Below are 17,891 nucleotides of genomic sequence, written 5' to 3' on the forward strand. Positions count from 1 at the left end.
CCTGACGGTGTGTGGCGGAGGGTACCTTGAGTACCTCTATCGGTTCTCCCTTCTATTCCAGTCGCGTATTGTTCATGGATAGAAGGATTGTCGGTATGCCTCTGTGTGGTCTCTAATCTCTCTGATTTTATCCTCATGGTCTCTTCGCGATATATACGTAGGACGGAGCAATATACTGATTGACTCCTCGGTGAAGGTATGTTCTCGAAACTTCAACAAAAGTCCGTACCGACCAACTGAGCGTCTCTCCTGCAGAGTCTTCCACTGGAGTTTATCTATCATCTCCGTAACGCCTTCGCGATTACTAAATGATCCTGTAACGAAGCGCGCTGCTCGCTGTTGGATCTTCTCTCTCTCTTCTATCAACCCTATCTGGTACGGATCCCACACTGCTGAGCAGTATTCAAGCAATAGGCGAACAAGCGTACTGTAACCTACTTCCTTTACCGACGATCAACTTTATATGATCATTCCATTTTAAATCACTCCTAATGCCTGCTTCCAGATAATTTATGGAATTAACTGCTTCCAGTTGCTGATCTGCTATACTGTAGCTAAATGATAAGGGACCTTTCTTTTTATGTATTCGCAGCACATTACACTTGTCTAGACTGAGAGTCAATTGCCATTCCCTGCACCATGCGTCAATTCGCTGCAGATCCTCCTGCATTTCAGTACAATTTTCCATTGTTACAACCTCTCGATACACCACAGCATCATCTGCAAAAAGCCTCAGTGAACTTCCGATGTCATCCACAATGTCATTTATGTATATTGTGAATAGCAACGGTCCTATGACACTACCCTGCGACACACCTGAAATCACTCTTACTTCGGAAGACTTCTCTCCATTGCGAATGACATGCTGCGTTCTGTTATCTAGGAACTCTTCAATCCAATCACACAATTGGTCTGATAGTCCATATGCTCTTACTTTGCTCATTAAACGACTGTGGGGAACTGTATCGAAGACATTTCTGATCTGAACTTTTAAGACATACACACAATTTGCTATAAATGTGTCCATACTTTTGATTAACGAACGCAGATTCTCCGTCTCGCCATTTATCTGTTACCAACATTTATTGCTGTTGCGTAATGCCCTATTTCCCGAGCTAAAAGGAACATACTTTTGCCAAGAACAGTCCTTTGTAAAAGCACTGTTGTATAGTAGTAGGTAACGTTTATTCTGCTAGTATCTGCAAAACTCCATATAAATCTCTCCGTCCCTGGTGACTGAAATATACGCCGGACATTCACCCGATCTGTGACTCTCGGTAATAAACGGATGAAGGAGCAAGCATTTTTGGTGTCTGCAGGCGATCATGATGTACGTCGGCCGGTTCGTGGGCGGGCTGGCGGCTGGCGGGCTGACGATCGTGGTGCCCATCTACAGCGAGGAGGTGACGGTGAAGGAGGTCCGCGGCCGCGTGGGCGTGTTCTTCGACCTGAGCGTGAACGCGGGCATCGTGCTGTCGTACGTGGCGGGCGGGCTGGCGCCGCAGCCACACCCCTGGCTGGCTTGGATGTGCGCCGCGCTGCCCCTGCTGCACGTGGCGCTGCTCTGCCGCATGCCCGAGTCGCCCGTCTTCCTGCTGCGCCGCGGCCGCGACCAAGCTGCGCTGAGCTCCCTGCGCTGGCTGCGATACGGTCAGTTCCTCTACATCATGTCTTTTCGTCACTCGCGGGCACCTTACGGACTAGCCCTCTGTCATTTTATTCACACTTACTAAACTGGAAGCTCAGTGCCCGGACATCAGCTTCCTACAGCAGTAGGATTAGAAGATTTCTGAGCACTATTAAGTACAAAACATTTCGATGTACACTGAAACGCCAAAGAAGCTAGTTTAGGCATGCGTATTCAAATACAGAAATATTTAAGCAGACAGAATACGGCTCTGCGGTCGGCGACGGCTGTACAGGGTGTTACAAAAAGGTACGGCCAAACTTTCAGGAAACATTCCTCACACACAAAGAAAGAAAATATGTTATGTGGACATGTGTCCGGAAACGCTTATTTTTCATATTATAGCTCATTTTATTACTTCTCTTCAAATCACATTAATCATGGAATGGAAACACACAGCAACAGAACGTACCAGCGTGACTTCAAACACTTTGTTACAGGAAACGTTCAAAATGTCCTCCGTTAGCGAGGATACATGCATCCACCCTCCGTCGCATGGAATCCCTGATGCTCTGATGCAGCCCTGGAGAATGGTGTATTGTATCACAGCCGTCCACAATACGAGCACGAAGAGTCTCTACATTTGGTACCGGGGTTGCGTAGACAAGAGCTTTCAAATGCCCCCATAAATGAAAGTCAAGAGGGTTGAGGTCAGGAGAGCGTGGAGGCCATGGAATTTGTCCGCCTCTACCAATCCATCGGTCACCGAATCTGTTGTTGAGAAGCGTATGAACACTTCGACTGAAATGTGCAGGAGCTCCATCGTGCATGAGCCTCATGTTGTGTCGTACTTGTAAAGGCACATGTTCTAGCAGCACAGGTAGAGTATCCCGTATGAAATCATGATAACGTGCTCCATTGAGTGTAGGTGGAAGAACATGGGGCCCAATCAAGACATCACCAACAATGCCTGCCCAAACGTTCACAGAAAATCTGTGTTGATGACGTGATTGCACAATTGCGTGCGGATTCTCGTCAGCCCACACATGTTAATTGTGAAAATTTACAATTTGATCACGTTGGAATGAAGCCACATCCGTAAAGAGAACATTCGCACTGAAATGAGGATTGACACATTGTTGGATGAACCATTCGCAGAAGTGTACCCGTGGAGGCCAATGAGCTGCTGATACTGCCTGCACACGCTGTACATGGTACGGAAACAACTGGTTCTCCCATAGCACTCTCCATACAGTGACGTGGTCAACGTTACCTTGTACAGCAGCAACTTCTCTAACGCTGACATTAGGGTTATCGTCAACTGCACGAAGAATTGCCTCGTCCATTGCAGGTGTCCTCGTCGTTCTAGGTCTTCCCCAGTCGCGAGTCATAGGCTAGAATGTTCCGTGCTCCCTAAGACGCCGATCAATTGCTTCGAACGTCTTCCTATCGGGACACTTTCGTTCTGGAAATCTGTCTCGATACAAACGTACCGCGCCACGGCTGTTGCCCCATGCTAATCCATACATCAAATGGGCATCTGCCAACTCCGCATTTGTAAACATTGCTCTGACTGCAAAACCACGTTCGTGATGAACATTAACCTGTTGATGCTACGTACTGATGTGCTTGATGCTAGTACTGTAGAGCAATGAGTCGCATGTCAACACAAGCACCGAAGTCAACCTTACCTTCCTTCAATTGGGCCAACTGGCGGTGAATCGAGGAAGTACAGTAAAAAAATGCCTCTGAGCACTATGGGACTTAACATCTGTGGTCATCAGTCCCCTAGAACTTAGAACTACTTAAACCTAACTAACCTAAGGACATCACACACATCCATGCCCGAGGCAGGATTCGAACCTGCGACCGTAGCAGTCACGCGGTTCCGGACTGAGCGCCTAGAACCGCGAGACCACCGCGGCCGGCGAGGAAGTACAGTACATACTGACGAAACTAAAATGAGCTCTAACATGGAAATTAAGCGTTTCCGGACACATGTCCACATAACATCTTTTCTTTATTTGTGTGTGAGGATTGTTTCCTGAAAGTTTGGTCGTACCTTTTTGTAACACCCTGTATAACACAAGCGCCTGGCGCAGTTGTTAGATCGGTTACTGCTGGTACAATGGCAGGTTATCAAGGTTTAAGTCACTTTAAAGGTGGTGTTATTGTCGGCGCACGAACGATGGGGGTCAACATCTCAGAGGTAGCGATGAAATGGGAATTTTCCCGTACGACAATTTCACGAGTCTACCGTGAATATCAGGAATCCGGCAAAACATCAAATCTCAGACATCGCTGCGTCCGGAAAAAGATCCTGCAAGAACGGGACCAACGACGACTGAAGAGAATCGTTCAACGTGACAGAAGTGCAATTCTTCCGCAAATTGCTGCAGATTTCAGTGCTGGGCCATCAGCAAGTTTCAGCATGCGAACAACTCGACGAAACACCATCGATATGGCCTTTCGGAGTCGAAAGCCCACTCGTGTACCCTTGCTGACTGCACGACACAAAGCTTTACACGCCGCCTGGGTCCGTCAACACCGACATTGGACTATTGACGAGTGAAACATGGTGACTAGTCGGACGAGTCTCATATCGAACTGTATCGAGCGCACGGATGTGTACGGTGTATGGAGGCAACCTGATGAATCCAAGGACCCTGCATGTCAGCAGCGGACTGTTCAAGCTGGTGGGGGCTCTGTAATAATGTGGGGCGTGTGCAGTTGGAGTGATATGAGATCCCCGATACGTCTAAATACGACTGTGACAGGTGACACGTACTTCAGCATACTTTCTGATCACCTGCATCCATTCATGTCCGTTGTGCATTTTGACGGACTTGGGCAGTTCGAGCAGGACAAAGCAACACCCCACGTGTCCAGAATTGCTACAGAGTGGCTCTAGGACCACTCTTCTCAGTTTAAACACTTCCGCTGGTCACCAAACTCTCCAGAAACGAACATTATTGAGTATATCTGGGACGCCTTGCAACGTGCTGTTCAGATGAGATCTTCACCCGCTCGTACTCTTACGGATTTATGGACAGTCCTGCAGGATCCATGGTGTCAGTTCGTCCCAGCACTATTTCAGACTTTAGTCGAGTCCATGCCACATCGTGTTGCCCGACTTCTGCGTGCTCGGGAGGGGGGGGGGGGGGGCTACATGGTATTAGGCGGGTGTAACAGTTTCTTTGACTCTTCTCTTCAGAGTAGTTAACATAGTTACCGATAGCTGGGGGAGGTACGAGACCTGACATACAAGTTTCCATAAAGAATCAACTAGAAGCGGTTAAATAGTCGGTAGCGGAATGCTGGTTACAGTCGAAACGTCGATGGTTGAATCTCGCTAGTAGCAAGTTTCTTTAACTTCTACTTCAGTTCTACATTTGTTAACATACATAAATGTTAATCAACAAATAATTACATTTTTTCATTAAAATGGCTTTTTTTAAATTTTAGTTAGTAATCTTATGAAAGTGCCAATACTCTAAATAAATAAAAATTTTATACAAAAGTTTGAAACATCGAAAAAGAAATACTCCTTCATTTTTAGAAATTGGAAACTGTTATTGATCTATACAATTTTTCATTTAACAATAAGACATTCAGCACGTCTGTACGAAATTCTAATTTATTTTCACACGGCCTGTAACTAAAAATAGTATTATTTTTATTAAAGTATTACGATTCAACATTTGTGACCTATAATTTTCATTTAACAATAAGTATAGAAAATAAGTAAAGCTTTTTTAAAAAGTTACAAGTGAGATCCAGACTGATGACTTTACGATTTCTGAATTTCTATGCAACGCACTCAGCCACTAGCGACTAAGTTAATTTGTTCTAAATGTTTGTACTGAACAGAGCTCAGAAATCTTCTAATCTTAAAAGTCAATTACGTCCAACCACTGATATTCGAATGCTGTAAGTATGAAGGAAATGGAACAGGGCGACTACGCAAGGTCTCCTTGTCGGTGCAGTAATTACAACCAAAATCTTTAACTATTCGTTGGATGTATTCCAATCTGTGTGCTTATGGAAAGCTATACGATAATGTAAACAAGAGTTAACAGAACCCAACATTCTTCGGTATACGGCAATAACCACAGTAGGCACAAAATATTTTTAGGCCTAATTTTTGTTCCCATAACTATTACATAAAACAAGCTTATATTTTGCAGACCTCAATAAAGGTATTTGATAACAATGGCACAAAGGTGCCAAAATAGCTTGTCCTATAAAAAGATGTATTGTTTTCATAAAAGGTGAATCTGAATTACTATAATACGAGTAATTACAACTGTACCGATAAATGCAGCGAACATGTAATTAATTTGTTCGAATCAATTTTGGAGCTCTCATTTTGTAAACTAACCAGCCCGCAGAAATGAAATAAATCTAAAAACTATCCAATATCTCTGTCTTTATGGAAGTTTACAGTTCTGTATTACAGTTAGAGATCTTAAATGTAATGTGATCATCAAAACGCAGTTTATATTAAACTGTGCGTATTTGTACCATTTATGGTGTTTTATTCACCATTCATTTGCTTCTACTTCTACCTCCAATTACACGGTTTCTCATCTTATGCGGTCTACATGATCTTAATCACTAGTTTTCAGACATTTCACTTCCACGCCTTGTATTTTACCTCACGTTCAATTTTGTGGGTAACCAGCTTTCACTTCCATAAAGTAATACGAGAGCAGCTAGTGTTTTATAATGTTTCATCTTCAATCTTATACTATAGAGTGAAAAATGTTGAACATCAAGGAACTAGCCTTTTGAAAATTATAGTTTCAAACTGTTTATAAAAGTGGATCTCTGAGGGCCAGACGAACCTCTCCCAGTCTTAAGTAAATCTGTGGCTTTTATTTTATACCATACTTTGCGTATCAGATTTTGAGCATTTACTGAAAGGGTCTCTCCCTTATTTCGTCGTATCCATAGCAAAAGCTGTAAGTCGCTCGACATGAGTATCAAAAAAGATTCCCCTAGCACACTGAAAACGAATGACAGAGTAGAGATTCTCATGATTCTTATCTTATTCAATAGTCTTCCCGCTGTTCAGTCGAAGCTGATGGGCTACTTTACCGAGAGAAATACAAGAAGCTCCCACTTTGATGGAGTTTTGCTTAATTTCTTTAATATTCGCCAAGTCTTTTGAATGTTTTAAATCAAATAAAGGACATAAATGCTGTCTGTGAAGATCTTCTTACTTTCTAAAACGGCATGATAAGTTTAGAATCTGTCTAAACCGTCCTGTTTCCTTTCCCCACCCCCGCTCTCTTTCTAGAAATGGATTAAGGTGCAATGTGAGTTCGTCCAAGAATACTACGAATTACTTCCGCTTAGATTTTTCGGTGCTGCATCATTTTTGAAACATGAATTTCTGGATACGTGTAGCTTCAGATACCGAGCTTGTATCTGAACTGTGCTGCATCATACGTTTCATATCCTCAGTGTTCTTCATGCAAAACTTTACAATCGATCCACTGATTAAACTTAAGTGAGTGTTGTAACTAAAATGTTATAATCTACCTGAAAAACTTTGGAATCACACAGAGCACGATTCAGTTCATTTAATTACAGCCTGGCTGATTTTGTCTTCATTCTGAATGTACTAGATCTGCTGCAGGAAATTCGTGTCACTAATATGGTCTCATGCGCTTGCACCGCAGGTCACAAGGAAGGCGACTACGATGTATCAGAAGAGTTCGACAGTTTGAAGGCCGCCATCTGCGCCGAGAAGAAAGAAATTGAACAGCCGCCAATCTACACGATCACAACGCAGACGTCGGTGCTGGATTGCGAGCTTACAGAAGACCTTAAGAAGCGCGTCAGATGGATCTCTGCCGGCATCATCCTGGGACTGATGTTCTTCAGGCCTCTCAGCGGCATCAACACTGTCACTTTCTACAGTGCTCCCATTTTCCAGGTGAGTGGCAGATAGCGAGATAGGAAGTATGCTCAGGTGATTCTATTGCGAGATCGCTCACCGCAAATAGCAGGCTACCATTTTCAAACATTAACCCGGGTTGCAACAGTGATCACTAATAGGGGTGTCGCATATCGTATATATTCATTACTGAATAGCGAATAGTCCACGAGACTCTAAGAACAGTTTCGTTACTGCCTGAAATGTTTCGTTACTGCCTGAAATGTTTCGTTACTGCCTGAAATGTTTCGTTACTGCCTGAAATGTTTCGTTACTGCCTGAAATGTTTCGTTACTGCCTGAAATGTTTCGTTACTGCCTGAAATGTTTCGTTACTGCCTGAAATGTTTCGTTACTGCCTGAAATGTTTCGTTACTGCCTGAAATGTTTCGTTACTGCCTGAAATGTTTCGTTACTGCCTGAAATGTTTCGTTACTGCCTGAAATGTTTCGTTACTGCCTGAAATGTTTCGTTACTGCCTGAAATGTTTCGTTACTGCCTGAAATGTTTCGTTACTGCCTGAAATGTTTCGTTACTGCCTGAAATGTTTCGTTACTGCCTGAAATGTTTCGTTACTCGCATGCTTCTCCGCACCCATTTAATGACTGACTTAGGTCGAGTGAGAAGTTTTCGTATTTCTCCACCTCGCTATCATCAGCGGACTCAAGAATAACGGAAATGTTCAGTTACTCACCTGTCTTCTTCCCCACGCGCTTCGTGTCTAGTTGGTAGTTTCCGTATTCCTCCGATTTCTTATTCTCAGCGAAGCAAGTCGTTTGTGACACGGAGTAACGAACACATTTTGCTAGTCAGCATATTTTCTTTCCTCAATTAATGTCTACAACAGGGAGACTCGGCAGTATTCGTAGACCTCTAACTCCTGACTCTCAAATACGTTTCGTGCGTGAAATAGATGGTATGGGTGGCTTTTGCGGGAACTGTACTATGTAGTTTTGCAGAGTGGTCACATCCCAAGTAATCAGTTTTCTTCATGTTTATGATGACGTCATTATAGATTAAACGATTCTTCTAGCTTAGAGACCAGTTTTCGAGATACAGGCGGGATCGATCAGCAAGAAACAACTCATTAACACATAAATCGTCCAAAGATGGGATGGCTGAATATCTGTTGTCCCCGTGTTGACACAGAAAATGGACGCGAGGAATGAGACCGCGGAACTTAGATGCACAACCACAATAGTAGAAAATGTGATGAAATTCCATCTGGGAAACGAATAGCACGTCTGGCCACATCCGACTTCTTGTTCTTGTTGTGTCTTCAGTCTGAGGACTGTTATGATGCAGCTCTCCACGCTACACTATTCTATGCAAGTCTCTTCATCTCTGAATTTCTACTGCAGCCTAAATTCATTTGAAACTGCTTACTGCATTCATTACTTGGTCTCTCTCTACAATTTTGCCACCTACACTTCCCTCCATTACCATATAGAAGACTCCTCGATGCCTCGGGCTGTGTCCTAACAACATACCCCTTCTTTTAGTCAAGTTGTGACTAATTTTCCCCAATTCGATTCAGTGCCTTCTCATTAGTTACTCGAACTACCTATTTAATCATGAGAATTTTTCTATAACAGCTAAATTTAAACGTCTATTCTGTTCTTGTCTGAACAGCTTATCGTCCTCGTTTCACTTCAGTACAAGGCTATTATCTAGACAAATACCTTCAGAAAAGATTTCCTAACATTCAAAATTTAACTCAGCTTTACATTAGATGCTGACAAATTCCTCTTCTTCAGAAACGCTATTCTTGATATTGCTGGTCTGCATTTTATATCCCCTCTACTTCTGACATCATTAGTTAGTTTGCTGCCAAAATAACAAAACTGATCTGCTATTTTTAGCGTCTCATCCCCCAAATTGCCCGCATCTCGTGGTCGTGCGGTAGCGTTGTCGCTTCCCACGCCCGGGTTCCCGGGTTCGATTCCCGGCGGGGTCAGGGATTTTCTCTGCCTCGTGATGGCTGGGTGTTGTGTGATGTCCTTAGGTTAGTTAGGTTTAAGTAGTTCTAAGTTCTAGGGGACTGATGACCATAGATGTTAAGTCCCATAGTGCTCAGAGCCATTTGAACCATTTGAACCATCCCCCAAATTAATTCCTTCAACATCACCTGATTTAATGCGACCACGTTCTATTACACTCCATTACCCTTGTTTTATGGTGTTCATCTTATAATGTCTCTTCAGGACACTATCCATTCAATTTACCTGCTATTCCAAATCCTTAGCTTTCTCTGAGAGATGTCATCGGCAAACCGCAAAGTTTTTATTTCTTCTCCATGAACATTAAGTATGTTTCTAAATTTTTCCTTTGTTTGATTCACAGCTTCCTCAATGTACGGAGTGAATAACAATTCTGATACGCTATAACCCTATCTCACTACCTTCTCAACTACGGCTTTCTTCTCATGCCCTTCGACTCTCATAACTGACGTTTGTTTTCTGTACAAGTTGTAAATAATATTTTTCTCTCTGTATTTTAGCCCTACAACCTTCAAAATTTCGAAAAGCGTAGTTCCAGTCAACATTATCAAAAGCTTTCTCTAAATCTACGAATGATATATACGTAGGTTTGCCTTTCTTCAACCTATGTACTAGGGGATAAATCGTCGAGTCAGTATTGCCTCGCGTGTTACTGCATTTCTCCTGAACGCAATCCAATCTTCCCCGAGGTCAGCATATACGAATTTTTCCATTCTTTTGTAAATAAATTGTGTCAATATTTTGAAACCATGGCTTATTAAACCGATGTTTCGGTAGTATTCCCATCTGTCAGCATGCGCATTCATTGGCATATGGATGATGACATTCTTCTTGAATTCTTCAGGGTACTTCCCCTTCCCCCTATATCTTGCACACCAGGTGGAATAGTTTTATCTTGGTGTTTTCCAGATTAACTCATGAGCGACCCGGTTAAAAGATTTCCCGTGGTTCAGAAATGCAAAGTGTAATTTTTCTTGTGTATCGGCAGGCGGTCTGCATGAATTGCATATGATGTGATGAACCTCTTTGTAATGAACCCCACTATGCACAATTTGTGACTGAGACCAAATGGCTGTTATATCTGTGACGTCCTATTATCTTTTCGTGGTTATGACTGCAATATAATCCCACTACTTATATTTTATTACTTATTGACGACGTAGTTTCGTACCATGGATTAACACTTTTTGATGTGGTGATGATCAGTACTAACGAAACTGGTCGTAAATAACATGTTTGGTCTGTCAGCAGCTTTTCTTCGCGAATAAGAAGTTCAAAAAATGGTTTAAAAAGCTCTGAGCACTACGGGACTTAACATCTGAGATCATCAGTCCCCTAGACTTAGAACTACTTAAAACTAACTAACCTAAAGACATCACACACATCCATGCCGGAGGCAGGATTCGACCCTGCGACCCTAGCAGCAGCGCGGTTCCGGACTGAAGCGCCTAGAACCGCTAGGCCACAGCGGCCGGCGAAGCATAAGAATGGAATGGGGAATAATGGACAAGTAAATTGGCCGAGTCCTTTTCAAAAGAGTCATAGCTTGATTTGCTTTCATCGATGTAGGGAGACCACGTGACACCTCAGTCTGGGTCCCCACACGAGGATCTGAACCCAGCAAATGTTCGATGCCTGATGCAGGGATTCATCATTGACCCTAAACACAAACAACTTATTGTCCATCAATAGGCTGATAAAATCCGCTGTTGTATGACTGTATCATTGCCGAAGTCACTGGAAGCAGTCACATCCGTCTAATATCTGGAAGTACGATGTGTATTGACTTAAAGCGAAAAGACTGTATAAAATTAACCGCGGGAAACGCAGATACCAGACAGAGGGTAACTGGAAGAATTCTCAGGAAGTATAGCTCACCTACGAAGGAGGTAACTTACAGAACCCTTCTTCGACCAATAATTGAGTGCTGCTCACCAGTTTGGGAACCATAGAAAAATTAGAGAGGATCCAAAGAAAGGCAGATCGTTTCGTTACAGTTTCATTTAGTAAGAGTGAAAGCGTCATGGAGATGCTCAGCCACTCCAGTGGCAGATGCTGGAGGAGAGACGGTCTGTACCAGACTGTAGTTTACTCTTAAAGTTCCGAGAGCGCACGTTTCTAGAAGCATCAACCAATACATTGCTTCCTCTTGCGTATATGTCGGGAGAAAGTCATTAAGGCAAGATCAGACAGATTCGAACAATTCGTTATTCCCTCGTACCATTCACGACTGGAACACGAAATGGTGGAAGTGAGGTGGTACAAAAAGAACCCTCCGTCACACACCATTGTGCTTGCGGAGAATATATGTAGATCTATATTTAAATGCTGAGTGCGAGTCCAGCCACATGAGGGCGCGCACTGGGTGTAACACAAACTTGGTTTTGGTATCACAACTGGCAGCTGGCAGCCACCCGCTGCTCAGATCGCCGCCGGCTGTAATTCAGTGTGTGTGTGTGTGTGTGGACCAATAACCGCTGCTATGCCACACACTCCTGGCCGTCGACGCACGCCCACCCTACATTCAGCAGCGTGCGCCAGTCTTCTCTATGGACCGTCTCCACCCCGCTAATGAATTTCCCGGACAACAACCGGCTTCAGGAAGTTAGGACACGACATTTCCATCACGCAGCTCCGAGCAAGTTCCTAGAATACACACGTTTTGCATATATAGTCCTCTGCAGCGTGAGTGAATTTCGGGAACATTACTGTCATTCGGAAATCGGCAAAAGCTGGTCAAAATGTTATTAATTCACAAATGTGCCAGACTAATGTCGGGGCAGATACCACTATTCGGCGGTAAATTGCGCGCAGCACACAAACACAAAATTTTTGCAACTAACATAAGTACTAAACATCGCCCACAATTTCTTTTATGTCACAATGTGTATTACCCACATATTTTATAACCTTTTATATTTAATGGTGTGTTTCAGTATGTTGCGCTATCTCGATTCGCACTTGTTATTCGTTGGTAAATGTCTTATGACACACATTGACCGCACGCTCTCTAGTTTCTCCTGCCCTGTGTGTTTCTTAATTCGCTGCCAAGTTCATTCTTTACAATGACAGCTCAGAATTTCAAGCATATTTCTTTTTCTCCCTTCTTCCCCCACAATCTATCCTTCCATGACGCTTCCCTTCAGTCAAATTCTTCGAAATGCAAGCCCTAGCCACGATCTTTTCCTCATTCCAATCATTATGACAAGTATTCTTCCCTCTGATGTTCTTACAGATATATTTTCATTTCTACATCTGTCAGTCCATTTAAATTTAAGCATTTTCCTAGACAATCGAATTCGAAAAGTACTTTTCCTACGTTTGTTAGATTGCCCATGATTACATATAATACTCGTACTATAAAACACTTGACAAATCTCTATCTAAGTTCTATAGGAACTAACCTTTGGCCATTTGTGTGGCCATAGTGTCCATAGTTGCTTTACAATTCACGAGCATATTTTTGAACCGTCGTTGCAACTATAACCGTGCGTGATTTTTCACCAGACGCGTTTCGCTTTATTGAGCTAAAGCATCATCAGTGGTCTGTAATTAAGTTATTTACATTTTGATTAGCTTTTTAGATCGAAAAACAGTTCGTTAAGAATAGGTTCATTTGTACTCAAGAATATTTTTCGGCTGATTTCTCGCTTACATCGGGAAATGTCGTCTGCTAGCACATCGTTGTTTTTCTGTGTTAGTCTAACACAGAATTATCAGCGTCGGAGGCGGACATATACCACCAACAAATACTCTATAATTAGAATGTTTCGATAAGTGGTACGACATCGAACTCTTTCTGACATTCCTTTCTTTAATCAACAATAAATATCTTACACTATTGGCCATTAAAATTGCGACACCAAGAAGAGATGCAGATGATAAACGGGTATACATTGGACAAATATATTATACTAGTACTGGCATGTGATTACATTTTCACGCAGTTTGGGTGCATAGATCCTGAGAAATCAGTACCCAAAACAACCACCTCTGGCCGTAATAACGGCCTTCATACGCCTGAGCATTGAGTCAAACAGAGCTTGGATGGCGTGTACAGGTACCGCTGCCCATGCAGCTTCAACACGATACCACAGTTCATCAAGAGTAGTGACTGGCGTAGTGTGACGAGCCAGTTGCTCGGCCACCATTGACCAGACGTTTTCAATTGGTGAGAGATCTGGAGAATGTGCTGGCCAGGGCAGCAGTCGAACATTTTCTGTATCCAGAAAGGCCCGTACAGGCCCTGCAACATGCGGTCGTGCATTATCCTTCTGAAAGGTAGGGTTTCGCAGGGATCGAATGAAGGGTAGAGGCACGGGTCGTAACACATCTGAAATGTAACGTGCACTGTTCAAAGTGCCGTCAGTGCGAACAAGATGTGACCGAGACATGTAACCAATGGCACCCCAATACCACCACGCCGGGTGATACGCCAGTATGGCGATGTCAAATACAAGCGATGTCGCCAAACACGTATGCGACCATCATGATGCTGTAAACAGAACATGGATTCATCCGAAAAAATGACGTTTTGCCATTCGTGCACCCAGGTTCGTCGTTGAGTACACCATCACAGGCGCTCCTGTCTGTGATGCAGCGTCAAGGGTAACCGCAGCCATGGCCTCCGAGATGATAGTCCATGCTGCTGCAAAAGTCGTCGAACTGTTCGTGTAGATGGTTGTTGTCTTGCAAACGTCCCCATCTGTTGACTCAGGGATCGAGACGTGGCTGCGCGATCCGTTACAGTCATGCGGATAAGATGCCTGTCATCTCGACTGCTAGTGATACGAGGGCGTTGGGATCCAGCACGGCGTTCCGTATTACTCTCCTGAACCCACCGATTCCATATTTTGCTAACAGTCATTGGATCTCCACCAACGAGAGCAGCAGTGTCGCGTTACGATAAACCGCAATCGCGATAGGCTACAAACCGACCTTTATCAAAGTTGGAAACGTGATGGTACGCATTTCTCCTCCTTACACGAGGCATGACAACAACGTTTCACCAGGCAACGCCGGTCAACTGCTGTTTGTGTATGAGAAATCGGTTGGAAACTTTCCTCATGTCAGCACGTTGTAGGTGTCGCCACCGGCGCCAACGTTGTGTGAATGCTCTGAAAAGCTAATGATTTGCGTATCACAGCATCTTCTTCCTGTCGGTTAAATTTCGCGTCTGTTGCACGTCATCTTCGTGGTATAGCAATTTTAATGGCCAGTAGTGTATACAGTAGGTGAATCAGTTGCAAATATGGCTTCTAAAACGTACAAATGTTTAACTAGTGCGTGGACGTTTTCCTAATTTTTGAGGAAATTAGACATTCGATCTTGCGTACACTTCAACGATGATTCGGAAAAGCAGAAGTGGAAGCAATGCCGATTCCATATGTGACATAATAAGAGGCAAAGTCGTTAATGGAGACGTCGCTCATGTACATTCTTAGAAGGAAATTACACGATCATGTATTTGTGACTCCGGTCGAAATTGAAAATGCCCTTGACCAGGCACACTGGCGGTCACTGAAGCGGAATAAGATCATCGATTTCGTTTTAACTTCTTTCGGTATAAGATACTCCTATTTAGACTACTTCTTGATTCCGTCTTGATCGCTCAAACTTAAGTCAAATTCTCAATTATTTGAACTTTCCTTAACTCTGAACTATCGATAATCGACTATATGGCATGAAACTTCCTGGCAGATAAAACTGTGTGCCGGACTGAGATTCGAACTCGGGAACTTTGCCTTTCGCGGACAAGTGCTCTACCATCTGAGCTACCCAAGAACGACTCACGCCCCGTCCTCACAGCTTTCGAGTCTCGGTCCGGCACACAGTTTTAATCTGCCACGAAGTTTCATATCAGCGCACACTCCGCTGCAGAGTGAAAATCTCATTCTGACTATATGACATGTGTAAGACATATTCATTACGGTGCGCAGGAGGCCGGCAGCCCGCTGTCGCCCAACAACTCGAGCATGATCATCGGCGCGGTGCTGCTGACGTCCAACACGACGGCTTCTCGCCTCGTGGACCACGTGGGTCGGCGCGCGCTGCTGCTCGTGTCGCTGGGCGGCATCGTCATATCGTACACGCTGCTCGTCGCCTACTTCTACCTCAAGACCGTCCACCCAGACATCGAGCTGACGGCGAGCTGGGTGCCGCTGCTGTCGCTCATCCTGTTCGTCGTGTCCTTCTCGCTGGGCATGGGCCCGCTGCCCTGGCTCATCATGGCCGAGCTGCTGCCCGTCGAGAACAAGAAGGGCTCGGCGCTGTACGTGTCGCTCACCTGGCTACTGTCGTTCCTCATCACCAACTTCTTCAGCGACGCCGTCGACACGGTCGGCTCCATACCGACCTACCTCTTCTTCCTGGTGGCCAACGTCCTCGCCATCGCCTTCGTGGTGCCGTTCGTGCCCGAGACGAAAGGCAAATCGAGAGAAACGATTACCAGGGAGATGGCGCGCATCAAGAACTGAGCGGCCGGACGGGCGAGCTTGGAAATGAAGAGGTGCTGCGTCGGCAGCCAGCCGTGTGGCCACGAGCAGCGGCAGCTGCTCAGCAGAATGCCCACTGCCCGCCACCGCCCGCGCAGGGCCCGGGTAGCCAACCTGCTGCGCACGAACTAAAAACGAGCGCAGCGCGGTGTGGGCTCTATCTGCGCCACCGTGCCCGTTTGTCGGATCGTGCTTGTCTGTCATCCAATGATCCACGCTTGTGATAACTACAGTATTACTGTTTAAAGACTTACTCTACAGAGATTGTGCAAGTATTATTAACTCTTGTTCCTATACGAGGAAAAATAGTTATTCCTTACACGGAGTATTTATTATCGATGCATTTTGTGAACAAGGAGATTCCTCACTGTCGACTCGTCAGGCATACTGCAATGTGCAATGTTGTTTTAGCCTACAAGTGACAATTTTTTATGCTCCTTTGGGTTTGCGAAAACAAGCCGTGCGCTGTTTTCATTCTACTATGTATTATGACGCACTTTTTCTGTGGTACATAGATATTTGTGACGCTATTTGTACTGAGTTTCTTTTAATAAAAAACAAAATCTGTTTGTAAGACTTATTTTGTGTAAGTGACACCTTCGGCTGAGAGCTTGGAACGATGAATCATCGAGAGAAATATTGCAAGGCAGAGAGGGAGAGGTAGGATGATGATGATGATGATGATGCTGCTGGCAATGACGACGACGATGTTGATGATTACTATGATGATGATGATGATGGTGGCGATGATGGTTTCAGGGCGCTGAGTAGGTGCTCTCAGTAGCCTTGCTGATTATAACAGTACATATTTAGAAAGAAATCTCACTGAGACAATAGCCCAACGACTCATATTACAGACTTAACAGATTCTGTGCAATGACAACAAAGACAACATTTGCTTGTCTTGTCAGTATGTTAAAACGAATAATAAAAAACACGTATAGGTATGAGTGTCACATGCACATTCCTCCACTTTTCTTCGTGCTTTAATAAAACTATAAAAGAGTCATGACTTCAAATACCAAATAAAACGAGAATCATCTGAAAAAAATGCTTAAGCTTAATCTTCGGTATGTGTAGCTGTCTGACCGGTAATAGGAAAGAGATGAACCTGTCTCTCTTACAATGAGTGGAATTTGGTCAACGATTCTATGCATGGATGACAAAAATTGCTTGAATAAAAACCTGAGCACTAGCTAGAATGTATATACAAATACGTTACAACAGAAATGAACACGCAATCAAAAATGTAAAACCACGATTCAGATAATCGTGGTTTGTTTGATTACTAATTGAAAACCGATGAACCAGTCAGCATTCAGATAGCTGCTAATTTGGGTAGGAATTTAGACAACACACAAATCTCAATGCCTTTTACACGCACACCTCGTTATTTAAAACAAAGGACAAATCGTTATCAAGGAAACCTGCTTCCCTCTTGCCAGAATATAAAATATAGTGCCCGGCACCGGTTGAAAGAGGAAAGTTTGTGGTGCTGGGTGTCATTAAAATGCATGAAGTCACCAGCAGAATAAAGAAGAGGTACAAGACAAACCAAAGTGAGAGCGTCCATTCAGTACCTGTCGTAGGAGAAATATATCACACACGACGAATATCATTAGCGTATTGGTATAGTTTACGCAGATAGTGTAGCATGAAAATTACGAAGAAAATTGTCGTAAATTCTGCTTACTGTCTGCTAGTATACCGTAACACACGGAAAAATATAGAAGAGGCCTTTATTCAGCAGTGGATGATGATAAAATAATATGAGCCCGTAGGAGAAGAAAGGAATATTTATTCCATAGTCATTGGAATCCTTTCATA

The 17,891-nt window shown here is 43.8% G+C and overlaps 1 protein-coding gene across 1 annotated transcript in view; it reads left to right on the plus strand.

Moving 5' to 3' along the window:
- The window catches only part of LOC126249590 (facilitated trehalose transporter Tret1-like), a 288,234-nt gene extending 271,635 nt beyond the window's left edge, over positions 1-16,599 (plus strand). Inside the window, exons 6-8 of the mRNA XM_049951254.1 lie at positions 1,320-1,650; positions 7,315-7,571; positions 15,510-16,599. Coding sequence (XP_049807211.1) covers positions 1,320-1,650; positions 7,315-7,571; positions 15,510-16,046 — 1,125 coding nt within the window. The 3' untranslated portion in view covers positions 16,047-16,599. The remainder of the gene's footprint in view (positions 1-1,319; positions 1,651-7,314; positions 7,572-15,509) is intronic.
- Positions 16,600-17,891: the final 1,292 nt, after the last annotated feature.

This window comes from Schistocerca nitens, chromosome 3, assembly GCF_023898315.1.
Source record: "Schistocerca nitens isolate TAMUIC-IGC-003100 chromosome 3, iqSchNite1.1, whole genome shotgun sequence".
Classification (NCBI taxonomy): domain Eukaryota; kingdom Metazoa; phylum Arthropoda; class Insecta; order Orthoptera; family Acrididae; genus Schistocerca; species Schistocerca nitens.